Here is an 18012-nt window from a genome sequence, read left to right on the forward strand (position 1 = left end):
TTTCTAAAACTTACAAGTTTCTTAAAAAATAGCTGCATGTAATATACAAACGACAAACTTTACAACGTCCACTTATTTGACGGAATCTAAATCCGATCCAAATGTGTCATGGCAACTTTTTTTTTAATTCCCCAATCTTTAATCCCATATATAAAACCTTCACAGAGAAAAAAAACAAATAATATTGTATTAACCCACTGTCATAGTTATAATTGTAGATACGGAATATTATATCAATATCTAACCCAGCTCCTGGTCTCTATGGCGACGTACACCAGCATGATGACGAGGCAGCAGGTCATGTTACAGAGGCCGAACAGCCAGAGGTCTACGTCCGAGTCCCAGTAGGCCTGTTTGGCGGTGAAGAAGATCACGACGCTGATGTACACCGACTCCGCCAACACCAGCCAGTACGAGTGAGCCCTGTAGGACAGGCCGCGGCGACACGCGCTGTACAGCCCCGGCCGCTCCGACAGCAGGCCGCTGGGAGCTACGCGGTCGTACGCACCTGGGATGTACATACATATGTCTGACGTCACTACATAAAGCACCTACTTCAGTTGAAATACATTGAGACTGAGATTTCCATTGAGTTCTTATTCTACATATAATATTATAGTAGAGAATACACAAATAAGTTAACTAGTAGGTATGTATCTGATATCTACATAGGATGTATGTATATAAGTGTCAGTCTGGCACGAGTCTAGGATCTCGTCCGTGTATATGTTCGTTTACACATATACCTATGACTATGGGCGGGAAGGCTGTGAAGGCGAGGTTGTACGCCATGAGGTGGAGTTGGTCGATCATCACGGACGAGGAGTAGCCGCAGTACAACTGGTACCAGAACACGAGGAACACGAACGTCTGTAACATTACACGGCTTATACAGGTGTGAGAGATAACGACCGAGTGGAAGAACGGAAGAGATGTTAAAATGCGGCGAAATATAGTACTATACCGATACAAGTTAGCAAAAATATTATTTGGGGTCACTTGCAGAATAATTTACACTCGTATTACGCGCACACACAAATATACATATATATATGTATACATGTTTGAATCGTAATTGGGTGATACAAACAGTATTTTATTAGAAATATGTTATATCACTAATATATTTTAGATGACTTTAGCCGGCACTTCGATGTAATACAGAATGAATTGAATACTGACAGCGTTCTTAAGGAAGAAGTAGAGTATCATCCTGGCGAGCCTGTCGTAACACCAATGACCGTGGACGAGCAGCAGGCGCTCCACGAACTTGAAGCGGGGGAGGGCGAAGTCCGAGGCCATCACCGCCTGGCGACCCTCCTGACCTGAGAGACCTGGGGCACACACAAACATCATCAGCTCATGAAGAACACGGCTGGAGGTAGATCTCCTGGAAACTCTGTCGCCATATCCGGTCTTAGGGCTTCTAATTACATACAACATGAATAGGAAGATATTACGTAATGTGATTTTGTAATGGTAATTTTTATTTAAATAATCTTTATTCGTATCAGATCTACATTAGATTGCGATATATTTTTATACTATTATAATGTACATGAGACTATTTAATAATACCTCCGTCACAGATGACGTGTTTGTATGTCTCCTTTCGTTCACTTACCAACACCAACATCGGCTGTCTGAATCATAGACACATCATTGGCACCGTCCCCTATAGCTAGCGTCGTAACTCCGAGTTCTTCTTTAACAGCCTGTTAAGTTTAAACTATTTGTAATTTTTTAAGTATATTTATAATTCACTAAAATAGTTAATGCCTGAAACATGCGAGGACTGAGCAAAACCCAACAATTAAAAAAGTATCTACTACTAGGTACTGCGCGAACTGTACACACATGCACGCTCACACGGATGTCACATACATGTATAAGGACCCACGCACATGTATGCATACACACTACCGCACACATCGACAGTCGTGTACGGTGACTCACACACACAGACACAGACCAACCTTGACGACAGAAGCCTTCTACATGTATGAGGACACGCGCACATGCATGAATACACATACAACTACACTCTCTTATAGTCGTGTACGGTGACTGACACACACACAGACCAACCTTGACGATATAAGCCTTCTGTAGCGGCGTGGCCCGACAGCAGAGTACGGCGGAGCAGCGCCTGGCCAGTGAGAGGAAGGGCGCCACCAGGCCGGAGCGGCGGTCGAGGATGTAGGTGAGGGTGCGGCCGTCCACCACCAGCGCGCGACCACCGCCGCCCTCCACCGCGCCGCCCTCCAGGTAACTCTTGATAGTGGACTCGGCGTGCTCCTGATGGACGTTATAGGAGCTTATAAAAGGTGTACTAAATCTTTATAGCTAGTTCTGTAATCTATGAAATTGATATTCTGAAATAAAAAACCTCTATGTGGGCCATTTTTTAATGTCTATGTTTGATTGTTTCTTTTTTCTCGAATATTCTCCTGTTTTATCATGTGCTGTAAGACTAACCAAATAGTATTTAATTGGTATGTAATTGTTAGAATGTACCACAGCCCCTAACCTTGTCCCTCGACATGAGATGCAGCAGTCTGTCGCTCTGTGAGAACAAAGCCGCTGAGTAAGCTATGTTGATGGCCGTCTCCGGCTTGTCTCCGGTCAGAACCCATACCACGATACCAGCGTCGAGTAACGCCCGAACAGTGCGTGGAACGTCCTCCTGAAGACGATCCTCGACCCCCGTCGCCCCTACTAAGGTTAGCGCGCTCTCTAACCTTGCCAGCGACTCTCGCATGCGTTTTTCTCGACCTGGAATTTCGATTGACATTTTGTTTACGAACAATTTTCTCGAATCTAAAATACTGACAGTATTATTTATATAGTTCTTGGGATACTTTTTTTATATTACCTTCGCCAATTTCGCTGGCCCTGGTGTGTCCAGCCAGCCATTCCTCCCACAGAGCGGGTTGCATCGTTCGTTTTGCCATGACCAGTGTGCGAAGACCCGCTCGTGAGTACTCCAGTAATAGCGACTTGGTTCTTTCCAAGGCGGCCGCTTCTGCAGATCCGGCTCTCATGGGCGCCAGTGCTCCCAACACCATACTATCCGCTCCTTTCACGTATAAAACTACCTGTAACATTAATGTACTTTTTGTAACTAAAATATATCTTCTGAGTTTACGTAGTGAATGCTACCGGCTTGGCGAGGAAAGAAAATACTCATAATAAGGATCTACGGATTCGAACCCGGGACATCCACGGCATAGAACATTTGTTGAATAATGAACTTGTTTTAAATCGATTATTGATATACATGTGAGGGAAATTATCACAGGCTGACTTTATTACTGGTTTATTTGATTTGTACGTTTTATTACCTGGGGAGTGATTTTTAATTTAATTTAGCTAAGATGTAGTCATTTTTCATAGAGGATAGTGGACGAAATGTTTTAAAACCTTGGGTTAGAGCAAGAAAGATACGAGGAAGCAGTTAGTCTATGTATCTTTACAATGCCATTACCTGTCCTGTAGGTGTTCTCAGGGCGACGGACATACATTTCCTGTTGGAGTCGAATTGTTGGACCCTGACCACCTTCAGCTTGGACAGTTCCCCTCGTATCCCCAGCTCCACTTCATCCACCGACCGTCCTCTTAACTCGTAACCGTAGGCTAAGGCCGCCTCCGCTAAGGCCAACTCATCCGGACTCTCAGCCTCGAAACGCGCCAGCTATATTCATTCCATCAATTTATTTTACATGCAAATTAATTCGCGTTTTTAACAAGCACTCCTAAGACGAATGTGTTTCAATTAGTGCGATTAAAGCTGCGATATTAATATTATGAACTTGCAAGTGTTACAGCGCGCTGTGCGGATGTTTTATGTACTTTCACGGAAAAACTTCTGAACAGATTTTGATGAAACTTTCCAGTGATGTAGGTTAGGTCTTAGAGAATATCTAGGTTTATAATTTATAAAAAAAATAGTGGGTCTTATATGAAAAAAAATCACATATGTTATATGATGGCGCCGCCAGTTGGTTGCCATATCTATTTTATTTCAGTAAATAAAAGCTATTTCTGGAACCAATTTCGAAGACGAAAAACTAGTATCTAATGAATAAACAAAATATTGGATCCAAGTAAAGCTAGCTATCAAAATATAGCTTTATAAAGTATGGTTAATGTTGTTTTTCACCTGTATTTCAGCCGACGTGCTCGGCTCGCTGATGCTGTCTTCCCGACTGCTGAACGGTAGTTTGGGAAGGCGGAGACGCAGCGGGGAGGTGGTGGAGGGCGGCGGGGACGGCGTTGTGGACCGAGATTCAGTTAATCTAGCGTACCTCCAAACCAATCGTATTTAAATGTAGACGGTTTTTTTTTTTAATTTAGTTCCAAAGCGTAAGCGTTCATGCAACCTCGTCGATAAATTTCGAACCGCGCCAAGATAAATGAAATTTTGGTTCGAATTTCACGTATTATATATATATTGAGAGTTGTATAACTTTTATTGCGGTATCTCTAAAATATTAACCCTCATAAAACGTCGTCGATGTATTTTGAACGGCGCCAAGAGGAACGGGTTGTGTTCCATTTTCAAATACAGTATATATAGCAGCTGTAAAGCGATTTGAACGTTCAATCGATACTCACTTATCGTTTGATCGGAGCGTTCCGTTCCTCGTCGGCTTGCGCACGTGCTCGCTGCTCGTGCTCATCTGCATAGCGTCCACGTGAGGCTGGCTCACCACCACCGTGTTGCAAACAGCCAGGATCAAGAGGAACTCGGAGACCTTTGTTTTAAATATAGAACGAAATTTGAGTATCGAACATATTTTGTATAAGACAAAGGTGATGTTTTTTAAATTTCCATTCTCATACCAGCATTATACTTTATACCGTTTAAAAAATATATACTTTAATAAAAAAAAAAGATTACTTTTATTAAAGATTCATTTTATTCCAGTGCAATTTTATCGATTTCCGTATATTTTGGTAATTACGAAAAAACAATTTCATGGCAATACGTGAGGTACAATCATGACGCATCTGCTTTGTTCTTGTAATCTTCGTTTAAAATTTTAAAGGCCCCGATAATATTAGTATGAGTTCTTTATATTATTGTTTAAAATAAACCGTCTTCGCCTTTAATTGTGATAATTATCAGTATTGAGTATCACCTTACACTTCCATTTTAAAAGATATTTGTTAGTAATACATTCCCATTATCGGCTTCGTGGCCATTTTGTGTAAAAAATTATACTATGGCTGTAATATTCGTGTTTACTCATTAATTGTCGATGTTTGTAACAATAAGAAGTTTTTCTAATGTAACTTGTACGATTTTACAATTAAAAGAGATGTTGCTATATAAACTACCTTATGCGTGTGTTGAGGGTCGTTGCTGTCTAGAAGATGTTGAAGCAATCTTCTGTTGGGTGAGACTTTTGTTATCGGAGTGACGATGGGCGGTAAGGAGCTGGAGGGCGCGGCATCTGGCCCGGGCGGATGGTCGTAGTCAACCCCGCCGACCGTACACCGCCTGAAGACCATCTTATTCTCGGTCAAGGTGCCGGTCTTGTCGCTGAACAAATAACTGACCTGCCCCAACTCCTCCGTTATGTTCAACGCCCGGCACTCAGTCCGCGTGTTTGTAACCGAATCATACATCTCAACGTCCTGATGTATGTGGTAGACTTGCAACAGCTTCGTCATTTCTATAGTAACGTATAGCGACACCGGTATCATCACTTGAAGGACTATGATGTACGTCCAAAATATCAGCAGGCCTTCGTAAGCTGGTTTCTCTGCGTACGGTATGAAAGGCGTGTATTTCATGACGGCTGGGTTGTAGAAGTCCAACCACACTTTACAGCCAACAGCACCAGCACAGCAGAGAAACAGCAACACCAGAACACACCAGATAACATCGGTATTCATTTTTTTCTCTAACTTGGAACATTTGTATCTCGGCCCGCCGTTGTTGAGCATGGCCTTTGTTTCATGTCCCGCGTACACGACGATGCCTTCAATGTAATCCGTGTTCTTGATTGTGCATTCTCTCAGCAGGAGGTTATCAGAGTTTAGCGGAACTCGAGTACCGTCCGGGTGTGATATAGTCCCGTTGAACCTATAAATCTTCGTGGACGGCCGCTCCACCTCCACGGAGCTACGGAATTTCATAGGGGAAAACTCCAATCGCTGAAAAGTAAAATACGAAATTTTCTTCAACTCAAATAATAATGAGAAGTGACGGTAACATGAGCAAGAGTATATATACAGGTTATTTTTATTGTAGTCATTAAGACGGGGTCTAGAAAGTTTTCTGATGACACATTTGTCGCGGTGACGATTACCGCGATGGCTTAAACGCAGCTTGATGACGCGAAGTTGTAGTGACAATATTTAAACTGATGTTAAACACAGAGCCGGTCGACGGTTCAATGATCATCTAGTTTACGGGCTACATCCCACGCGGTATTGTTAGAAAACATACCGCGATTCTGTTACTAAATATAATAAAATTATCACAATGAACGAACAGCGACAAATTTGTATGATTACATGAAAGTAAATCAACGATAAAGACGAGTGGAGTCTGTCTAAAATTCTATAGTCCTAATGGAGCTAAACAAAATCCTCACCTTGTCTTTGAACCCAGGAGCTACCATACGTTGTTTGAGATTCGTTTCACCGTCCAGGTTGCAGGTGTCAAGGTAGCACAGCCCTGACTGGTTCGAGGAGTGCAGCAGGACCATGTCCGCTGGCACTGCCTCGTTGTTGGACAGATGAACCAGGTCTCCAACTCGAACATCCCGCCATTTGACACGAACGTATCTCTCAACCGATCTACCAAGAAAAATATCATTGAATACACTAAACGATTTAAAAAAACCTATATTTACATTTTTATATTCGAGTTTAATGTCGGCAGCGTGTAGTACAGGCTTAATTTATCCAAACAAAGAAAGTATAAAATTATTCTCTCGAAAGAAGATCGCATTATAATTTTTGTACGCACATTCGGTTTATTCTACATTTTAATGTTTTTTTTTTTAGATGGAAGTAATTTGTTTACTAACATGATTTAAGGCTTTATTGTTATATATGTATACTAGGTACTAGCCCCGGCTACGCACGGGATCTTTACAAAATATATAAAATAGCCTATTTAATTTTGAGAATGATTAAACTTATATTATGATAACTTTCAAATGGTACGAACGATTTAAATGATTTAAAAACTAATTTACAGATACTGATGTAGGCTTGAAAACGAAGTAATTTATATTGATAAAATTTAATACCCTGTTTATGTAAATAGCTTTTCAATAAACGCTTTAGGAATGCCAATTTTTAAAAGTTGTAAAATGAAACTAGTATTATTCGGATATACTACGCGGATTTTATTATTCAAAAACTACATAATCCCAAAATCGAGGTGTGAATGTCTGTGCCCGTGATCACGGTTGCTGCAAAGTAACCGAAGCGTCGGGATTATGTAGTTTTTAAATAATAAAATCCGCGTAGTAAATCCGAATAATACTAGTTTCATTTAAATGAATACTCGCGAAAATCTTAGATCTCATTAAGTTGTAAAATGGATATAGTATGTTATCCTTAACGTATAAACATACGCCACTGCAGACTTTTCTGTAGGTCTATATAAGATACACAATTCCACCATATATTATTTTGTTATATCTCAAAGACAGCGTTTTCGTTAAAAGATATCAAATGGCTCACGTTTTCCCAACATCTTAAACAAATATCGTTAATGCACACCCAAGTAAATACAAAAAACTTAACAAATTATATACTAAAACCTTCCTCGAGAATCACGCTATCGAGTGGTGTTAACTACTTATTAATCGGTGCAGTAGTTTTTCCGTTAATCGCGAACAGACAGACAGACAGACAGACGCGGCGAGGGACTTAATTTTATAATATGTATTGATATATAACTTCGCCGTGAACCACCGACCAAACTCAATTTATAAAATATTTTAAAATCACATGCTTAAAATAATCTGATATATCTCGTTAAAAAAAAATGCAGTCTTTTAAAGGTTAAACATACAAAATATTAATATTTTCCTTAAACTTGAATCAAATGTATTTAGTAAATACCCAAATGGTATTCACTCGACCAGTTCTTTGAACTGTTAAAAGCTTTTAGAATTATTGAAGGTATGTGGAAACAGTTTTCTTTTGAAATTCCTAGGGCAAGAGAACACTCGAGGTTTATCTAAGTATGAGTTAGTGTTAGCCACCTGAGATGAATCAGAGTTGTAAATTGATATAGTTTATTCATGAGCTGCTTACATACACTGCGAGAATTAATATTTAACAGAGATTATTCTAGATCGTGAGTAGAAAAATACATTTCTCATTGTATGAAACACAAACTTAGGTATAAAGTTATTATAATTTCTTAACCGACTGTGCGAGACGAGGTTATGTTTGTTATGTTATCGTCAGTGTACCGAAGTCAAGAGTGCCTGGATGAAGATAAATATCGTGAACCAGCAGGTTACAGAGGTCGCAAAAGAAAGCGAGTAACAATTATTGCGATGCTTATAATGCTCACACACTTTCAGTTGCGTTTAAATTCAAATAAAATGGATTTATTAAATTTTTTACCAGTTTTTCAAACACTATTAAGAAGATATTGAAAATCCTATATACAATGATGTACATGTGTGTGTGTATACACATACACATATAGAATATATACTGTATATCCGAAAGTTATTATCTTAGGGACTCAAGTATATTAATAAACGTAGCAGATGAACATCTCTATTGATTTACTCTCCTGATAAATAACACGTGGGGTATAGTGTTCAGATAAAGTCAGTAGCTACTTAAAACATATTACGTATACATACATGTATGTTTATAAGTTTTAACATAATAAAGTAGAATATATAAAAAAAATGAAATTTTTGTTTCGACTAATTTTTAAATTTCGACCAGAAATAAATAATTAAAAAAAATATAATAACGAAGGTTGAGGGCCGTTTGTTTTCAATATTTGATGAATTCAACTTTCTCGAACTGGGTCGTATTCAATGTCAAAGAACAAAGGAATCTTGAATCGAAAGTGTCTTCCCAATACAGCTAGCCATCTTGTTTGTTATTAACAAAATGGTGAAATGGAAAGCGAAAACCAATCACTATTTGTTTACGGTACGTGACGTGGGAGATTTAGCTATATTGTTCCTAACATTTACTTTCATTGCTTTTGTTCCATTGTTTATACATGAATGGCTGATTTGATAGTTTACAACTAGGTTCCATTTTTAAATAGCTATAGATTTGAGATTATTTTTTTTGACATAAAACCTTTTTTGATTCACGTTTATTCGAACGTAATAAATAATTCATTATGAATACAGGTTGACGGAGCTTTACTGCGGGTTTACTATTGGACGAGAAAATGAAGCGGTCAGTTTGATTGGCAAACAAAAATGTAGATTAAAGCGTACACAATAACGATCAATTCGCATAGATCTGATGGATATGCGACAGCAAAAAATATAAGGTAATATTGAAACTGAAAACAACAAGTTCAAGTACGTCCATGACTATAAATAATTATACGTCTAAGAGACAAAAACTCGTATTTTATACAGCTATTATCTGAATGATACAAGAATTTGATCTGATGATCATGATTCGATCAAAACACGAGGCTCGTAAACATGGTTCGCGAATCGGACGTGAATTATTTACAAACAGAAACACCGAAATATCTATGGAATATTTTCGACAATAAACCTCTTTGGTATAAATAAATATCAAACACTCGAAAAGGTAAACCGTGGGACGCTTCATAAAAAAAAAACATTGTACATTTTTAATACCAACCCAATCACTGTCAGACCGCGACCTTCGAGTTTCATTATGGCATCGATAATTTGCTTCTAATATCCGTATTTAAAATTGTATGCTTACATATACTTCCAATAAATAACAACATGGAACCGATCTAATGAAGTTTATATTTTGATTGGATGAGCACTCCTCGTGAACACGAACAGCTTAAGGGCAACCATTTAATATTTAAGACCAAAATTATATTTACTGCCTTGGCTTTCGTATAACAGAATTATATATGATGTTGAAACTATTTATAGAGCACTAAGAGTATTAATTGATGTTTAAAATTGATTATCGTTAATTAAAGATGTTAACAATAACTGGCCAAGTGCGAGTCGGACTTAGGATTCCACACCGCTTAGAAAAAATAACAAAATAAAAATGCACCCGTTTAATGGGAGACCTTAATTTTACCCTTCAGTTTAATCGATGTCAAAGAAGGAGGTGTTTTATTTTTCAATTCGACTGCCTGCGATCCAATAACTCCGTAATTTATGAACTGAACGGAGTATTTTTATTATAATGAAATAATCCCAAAGGTGGTCTATGATTAAGAAAGTTCTTACTTTCCTTCTCATCTTTCTGATAGTGATGTGTGAGAGAAATCAACCTGAAGAAGGACGTGGAATACTTCGGAATACCAAAAAAACAAAAAGTTGTGCTTAGTAAATTTATTTTTATTTTTTTAGATGTGTGATTAAAGGAGGTTTAAATAGTGATAATATTCTTTGTTGTAGCGGGAACAGAATATATATTAAAAATAAAACTGGTCAACTGACACGGTTCATGAGATAAATTCAAGTGATAGACGGATGGTCAGTGGAGCCTAAGGTCGGATTAAATACAAAACTAGGACGGAACCCTAATTGAAATGCAGTTTAATGATGCCTTTCTTAATAATCACCATAATTAACTGTTTATAAATACTGTTTTTGTTTTTATATCGAATTATAGCTAACAATAGTATGTACAAATCCTTTATATTTTCTTGTATTTTTGTTATAAATGTTATAAGTTAGGTTCATTCAACAGGTACTCGCGTGTCGTTCGACGGATATCATCGTAATGTGACGTCTGATGTTGGATTTGACCGATCACTTACAGTTACTCAATGGAACAAAACTTTGCAATTTATATACAATATATATATATATATATATATGTGTGTGTGTGTTTCATTATGTTCCCTATAATAATATATTTAGTCCCGCATAAATACATATCCTTGGTATATATCTCAATTAGCATAAAGTGACGTATTAAGAACAGTAATAATCTTTACAACCAGTTACCATAGTCACACTAAACACAACGCGTTTACCGTTTTTCATTCAATAACTTAAAATATAACGTGCGAACAGCGAAGATTGACGAATGAAACACTGGTAAAGTTCAGTCTATAGTGTCCGCGAAGACATACAGTTGTTATCGTTAACACTGGTTTTCATTACGAACTATTCTAAATAACTACTACTATGAATTGATATGAATAAAAAACAGCAAAATGTATTCTAGTTTGAAAATACGAAATCGTGGTATGGGATGATTGTAACAAGTCGGAATGCACTTTCTCTGTATTAAATCTAACTCAATCGAATCATATCTGATCAATTTGTAGGAACGATGATTTTGACGTCAGTGTCTCTCGGTCAGAACCTACAATGTGAAGGTCAAAGCATTCACTAACGGCCTCACCTCCAGCATCTGAACGATAGTTATATTGAATATTTAGATCTCAAATAATCATTTAAGACTTGGAATACCAGAGACAATTATTTTAGCTTGACATTTCCATACCGTATGTTATGCTTTAAACTACAATGTTCGTCTTAACCTTTGGCCTGTTTTCAAAAACGGTGGCCTTGTGAGTGACCTTGATATATATAGATTTATATATAGCAATGTTTAGTAGACGACAAAAAATATAATACAATTTCCTCACAACCAGTAGAAGGGTAATTTATTTATGATAAATAACAGGAAACATTATTAATATTGAAATAAGTTATAAAATTATTTATTGCACTTAATTAGAAGTATTTAAAACGAAATATTTTGATGATTGAAGACATTTATATATATATATTTATTTATTTATATATTTAAAAAATATATATATAAATTTATATATTATGAGTGTCAATCCGTCCACTGGGCATAATTAAACAAGTCCACAATTTAAAATATATTAAACAACGCAAAGAAAACAGGTTTTTAAAATTCACGCTAACTTTTGTATATGTAAAAAATAGCAACAAAAATTTTGTCTTGAATATTTATAGAGACAGTGAAAACGATTGGTGTGATGACAGATTTACATACATATTTTAGTTTCACTTAAATAAATTATTAATTTTATTATTTTTTTATTGGTAAAAATAATACTTTACAATACTATACAAACATGTCCATTTCTGACATTCTAACGAAAATTTATTAAAGCATAAATAAAGAAAAAAAAAACAAAAATAAAAGTATATTATGAGTTTTTTTTAATATAAGATATGTTACTTGAATTCCAGTTGAATTAAACGTCATTAAATTTTATTTTAAGTTTAACACCCAGATTCCAGAGCAGCACTGGATTAAAAAAAAAATTAAATACCGAACAAGAACTATAAACGAAAAATGTTGTTTGAATGCATGTTGCAAACATAATAAAAATGGTACTTTTCATTGCTGTTTATCGCGATTTCGCGCCTTTGTAATGCAATATATAATTCTACGAATATTTAAAAAAAATATCAAAATATGATAAATAAATGAACTTATATAAATATGCGACCAAATATTTTAAAAAGGTCATTGAAATAGCTAAAATAATATTGCATTTCTCTTACATAGGTTGTATGTTAAAACTTATTAGTTATTACCCGTAAAAAAAAAAAAACGAAACAAGTCTCATTGAACGCCAAGACGGGTATTTTTTGATATCTTCTTTTAACTTTGTTCCCTTAAATATAGATGTATTATATTATATAATTTCAGTTTAGTATATCAGTGTAACATCAATACAGTGTTATAGTTACGCCTTCCTAGACACATATAATAAATCGTTGTGTGACGGATGCCATGTGAATGAACCATATAACCTCTTTCGTAGTTTCTCTATACTAAAATGGTATATATATATTACTGATAAGGGGATTCCCCGGGCACAGAAATAAAATATTTATTATCCTACACCTTATCTGTAGACTATAAACTAATGTAATACATTAAAATAATTAGATCATTCTATGGAATTCTAATTAAATTGTATATATAAAATAATATAGAAAACCTTTTTTGTCACTGAAATATTGTGAGACAAAGAAAAAGTTACATTAAAAAAAATAGGAAGTGATTTAATTTGTTACGTGATTGAATGGAAAAAAAAGTTATTCTGTATAAAAGAGATATTACATATTATTTTCTATAATATAATTCAATTTGTTAAAAATGAATGTAAAGTTTACTCACAGATTAATATCAGTGTTACACGTTAAATTTAACGTTTAACCATTAGTAGTTAATGAAACAGAATTGTAAATGAACCTTGACCTAAACATAATTCAGGTGGTTCCCATAGCGGTCAGGAAGTAAGTCAAGGATTTGGAACTAGTTAATCCGTTAAATTTGACTTTAACACTGTGGGATATTAAGCGGTTGGTTTTTACGTCACTAATATTTATTTATATATCTTTAACATTTATTAATTTGACATATTTACAGGCATATATACGTATGTACTATGTTACAATTTATATATATAAGTACATATATATATATATATATATATATATATATATATATATATATATATATATATATATATATATATATATATATATATATATGTGTGTGTGTGTGTGTGTGTGTATATATAAAATAAACTAATATGTACGTCTTCGATTGGATTTGTTTTAAAATCTTGGTTAACAAAACGACCTGATAGTATTTGTTAATTACAAAAGCCAGCTATTAATATATAATATAAACACGCCTTTCCATGGAGGCATATTTTTTTAAAGCCAGGACTTATTTTAAATACAAGAAATTTATGCATGAGCATTACGCTTGTTATAATTTTACATCGTCAAGCTAAACATGAAGTGTATCCCCATTCTCATACAAACTTGCTTAATACTGCACGTATTTACTTTGACGGCGCTAACCTAAATTATGCTAAAAAAAAAAAGTAGTTTTAAAACGATACAAAAGCATGAACTATACACAAATTCGGTTAATACTTTTTTTTTTTTTTGTAACGTTTTAATGGCTTTTTCACTCTGTGCACATTGGGTTAACCGTCACGCGATTGTCCGAACTCCGAAACACTTAAAATTTTTTGGGAATTCAGTTTTCAAATTATATTCCATAGCAGTAATTGAGAATTCTGTTATATGACAACAAACGTCTGTTTTTGTTGTCCAAATAATCGTTTATCAAATCACAAATCTATCCGAGTTTCAATATAAACATTCTATGTTTGAAACGTAAAAGAATTTTTCTTTACACTACACTCCACTCCACTGGTATGTAGTACAGGACAGAATTACAATTTGAAAAAAAATATTCAAAGACAAAATATTAAATATTTATTATAATACATATATTATTTCCATCTTTATACCTTTACAAACTGATTTGACAGATTATTATTTGTTGTTTGATCTTACGTTCCTACATATATTTGTGTGTGTTAGTTGATGACGTATGTGTGCACGCCCACGGGCAGACCCAATACACACATGCTCAACGTCACCATTACAACCCACACACTCGTTGTGCTTTATATTAATATATATATAATATAACAAAGTCGGTTTTGTTTCACGACCTAGTTATTATTTATAAATCAACCTGGCTGTATCGTAAGTAATATACATTCTGATATAATACCTGAACGTTTATAATTACATACACACACGTCCACGCGCACACACACACACACACACACATATAACAAACATCATTAAGTACATAACATAACATTATAACAAGTGCCATAACCAAAAAATAGCCAATAATTTTTAATAATTTATTACTGTATTTATTGTAGACCAAGGACTACTGACTAGTGAGTACTTCGCTCGTTTAACGTTATTCCTAAGTGTGTACTATCCAAGATCCGCAGAGGACATTGCATATTTCACGTACATAAATTATATTATTAATAAGAATTTTATATTTCAAATTATTCTCGTAGACGTCGTTTTTATGTTTTGTAAAAAGGTCGCATATGAAGCAAAAATAATAGTTCTAAGATTACAAGTAATGAATCCTGGTGTTACATTGAAAACATTGAAAAATAAACTAAAAAACGAGACATACACAACAGTTTAATTATTTCAGAAAACCGACAGACTGTGTGTTGCGTGTGAGTCACGAATATTCACGGGCGTACAATATGTTTGTTTTAATATATCATGTTTCTTGTAATGAAGAAAATTTCATGAAAAAGTAATTTGTACTTTAAAACGTCAGATAAAATACGGTTTTTATGTAAATATACATATAGGAACGTGTCAAATCTTGGATCTTGTTAACGTAATCAGTAGAACCAAGTGTGATTTCAATAAACACATCAATCTTATAGCACGTTGAGACATAAAACTATGAGAATAATCGAAATACGTTACCAATAGTACATCCAGTAAATTGTATTGAATTTTTTCTTCGTCATGACTGTATCAATTGTACATTATTTACGACAATCTAACAATGTGTCCAACTTCAATAACGCGAAATTGATCAAAACCAATTGCTACAAATATATCGGACCGAAGAGGAAATATAACACAAGACGTTTAAGAAAAGTAAACATAACATATTCTTGAGAATATTAATGATAATATAGATAATTATATATAATTAACATATATCACTAACTGCAAAATCCAAATTGCGACCTCTAGGAAATCGTGTGGAGCCTCTTCACAAATCCAGCTATCGTGCCCAAACTGGAGTGGCGAGTAAATCACCCAATACATTCCAACCGTCCTATAGACACGAAGGTTAATTGGGTAGAGCGGCTACGACGCGGTATCCCGGACGAATCAGGTTCTAACCCCGTTGGTGACGGTCAATGTTACAGTTTAAATCCGTTAATTGAATTACAGTTTGATTAGACTAGAATGTACCATTAAATAGGCTTCAATCTGTTGTACATTATCAAAAATTTGTATGAATTCAAACAATTTCTACATTAAACTGACTCGTAAAATATTTTTCCCTGTCACACACTTATGACTAATAAGAACTTTCACTCGGGACCGAGTCGTTGTATATCGTAAAACGTGATATTTATTTTCGAGTATCTTTTAACGACATTAATCTTAATGTCTTATAATAAAACGGTAGTTAATGTAATCAATTATCTCATACAAATATCGGAATTGTTTTGACATCATTCTAATATCAGAGTTACTAGGAGGTAGATTTTGTCGAGTCGTTAAACTACCGTTATCTATTCGCTTTCATATTTGTATATATCAGCGATATGGTAAAACTCGTCTCAGTTTAAAACTGTGACGGATGAACCGCGATCAATATATTCGGACTATAGTTGAATATATTTTTAAACAATTATTCAGATACAACCTTTTTTTAAATTTATCTTTTAGTTATGTATTAACAATTAAAAATATATAATATTTGAGTGAATTGTATTTCTTGTTTTATATTAAATGATATATGTAACAACCCACGCAAATAAAGGGCTGTTATAAGTCCTGTGTCGACGTCTGTATGTCTGTCTGTAGCATCGTAGCTCTCAAACGGATCAACCGATTTCGATAAGTTTTTGTTCATTTACCAACAGGTTCTTGTGACGTGGGTCCAGTGGTGTTATAGTATAAGTTCTTCTCAAAAATAGAAATATGAAAAATTTCTATAGACAATAATTAGGTTTGAGAGTTTTAAATGAGTAGAAATAATAACTAATTTCACTATAGTCCACATACATATGTATATGATGCTTTTGATATTTACGAATAAAAATCCGTCGTACCATATCTGGTATATGGAGCGTTACTTGCCTTAACTTTCTAGTATCACGTAAGCAACTAAATGCAAACCCAGACCTACTGACTCCACGAGTGTCCACAGTTCGTGACTCATGTACGGACGTCGTCACACAAATTTATACTACATTCATTACACGGATTCGCTTGATATAACAAGTTTATGTTTAGGTTATATTTTGTAGAAATTAATGGAAATGAACTATCTGCCATACTTTTATCAAGTATTCAGTTTTAGCAAGGTTACTACGTACTTAAAATACATGTTTTCATACGTTTAACTTATCATGTGACCTAGTGTAGAATATTTTTTTAAATATCATGAATATTTGTGTGCGTGTGTGTGTTTTAGATATTTTTGATAGAAAAGTATAAAAACGCAAATGGACTTATAATTTTTTATTAATAGCGCCCAATTTGTTTGGCTGACCGCGTTTCGTTTTCGTATAAAATCTTACAATTATATGAGAGAACAAGAATAATTAAGACAAAACTAACGGAGATTTTTCATATGATATTCTTATTGTTAGATAAACTTAAGTATATACAATTCAATCATTTAATTTCCTTTCTTTATACGTACTTCTACTGTACGTGTGTACGTCACTGAACTCCTAAACGGCTGGACCGATTTGAATGAATTTTTCGTATGCATTTGGGTGGCGCCCCACATGGTTTAGATTCACAAATCAGACTGGCAATCCGTATCTAGGTTATTTAAAATGAAAAAGCAGCAACGTAGGCTATATATATTGTTTTAACACGCTTTATACATTTCTCTCTGAGCACAACTCTGATGTTCAAACGGACGGTGCCAAAAATATTACATTTATATATATCATAGACAAAATCTAATTTAAGTAAGTCTAATCTTCGATTCCTCGTTTTCTGTTCTAAAATATTAAAAGTTCTGCTAGTGGACTGTCCTATTGAAGACAGTTCAGTGGCAATATTTAAGTAAACATATTAAAATATTTCATGAAAAACATGAATTGTTACTGCACTACTAAATTTATAGAAATTTTATATAGATATATATGAAGTTACAGATAATTTGTTTTTATGACACCTTTTTGTATGGAAGAAGTGAAGCCCAACAAGTTATGCCAATGGCGTTTCAGTCTATTGATACTCATTAGTCTGTACCTACATAAAA

At 34.8% G+C, this 18012-nt stretch overlaps 1 protein-coding gene across 2 annotated transcripts in view; it reads right to left on the reverse strand.

The window, feature by feature from the left end:
* Window positions 1-18012, reverse strand: part of LOC116766491 (phospholipid-transporting ATPase VD) — a 33303-nt gene that overhangs the window by 3070 nt on the left and 12221 nt on the right. Inside the window, exons 2-13 of one of the 2 annotated variants that reach the window (XM_032656352.2) lie at window positions 6609-6813; window positions 5344-6165; window positions 4618-4757; window positions 4163-4298; window positions 3488-3694; window positions 2876-3098; window positions 2531-2775; window positions 2089-2298; window positions 1625-1715; window positions 1183-1334; window positions 747-870; window positions 246-508 (exon numbers count right to left, since the gene is read on the reverse strand). In XM_032656352.2, the coding sequence (XP_032512243.1) occupies window positions 246-508; window positions 747-870; window positions 1183-1334; window positions 1625-1715; window positions 2089-2298; window positions 2531-2775; window positions 2876-3098; window positions 3488-3694; window positions 4163-4298; window positions 4618-4757; window positions 5344-6165; window positions 6609-6813 (2818 nt within the window). Of the gene's footprint in view, window positions 1-245; window positions 509-746; window positions 871-1182; window positions 1335-1624; window positions 1716-2088; window positions 2299-2530; window positions 2776-2875; window positions 3099-3487; window positions 3695-4162; window positions 4308-4617; window positions 4758-5343; window positions 6166-6608; window positions 6814-18012 lie in introns of both variants that reach the window. The other variant, XM_032656351.2, reaches the window with a different exon arrangement.

Source organism: Danaus plexippus, chromosome 15 (genome assembly GCF_018135715.1).
Source record: "Danaus plexippus chromosome 15, MEX_DaPlex, whole genome shotgun sequence".
NCBI lineage: Eukaryota > Metazoa > Arthropoda > Insecta > Lepidoptera > Nymphalidae > Danaus > Danaus plexippus.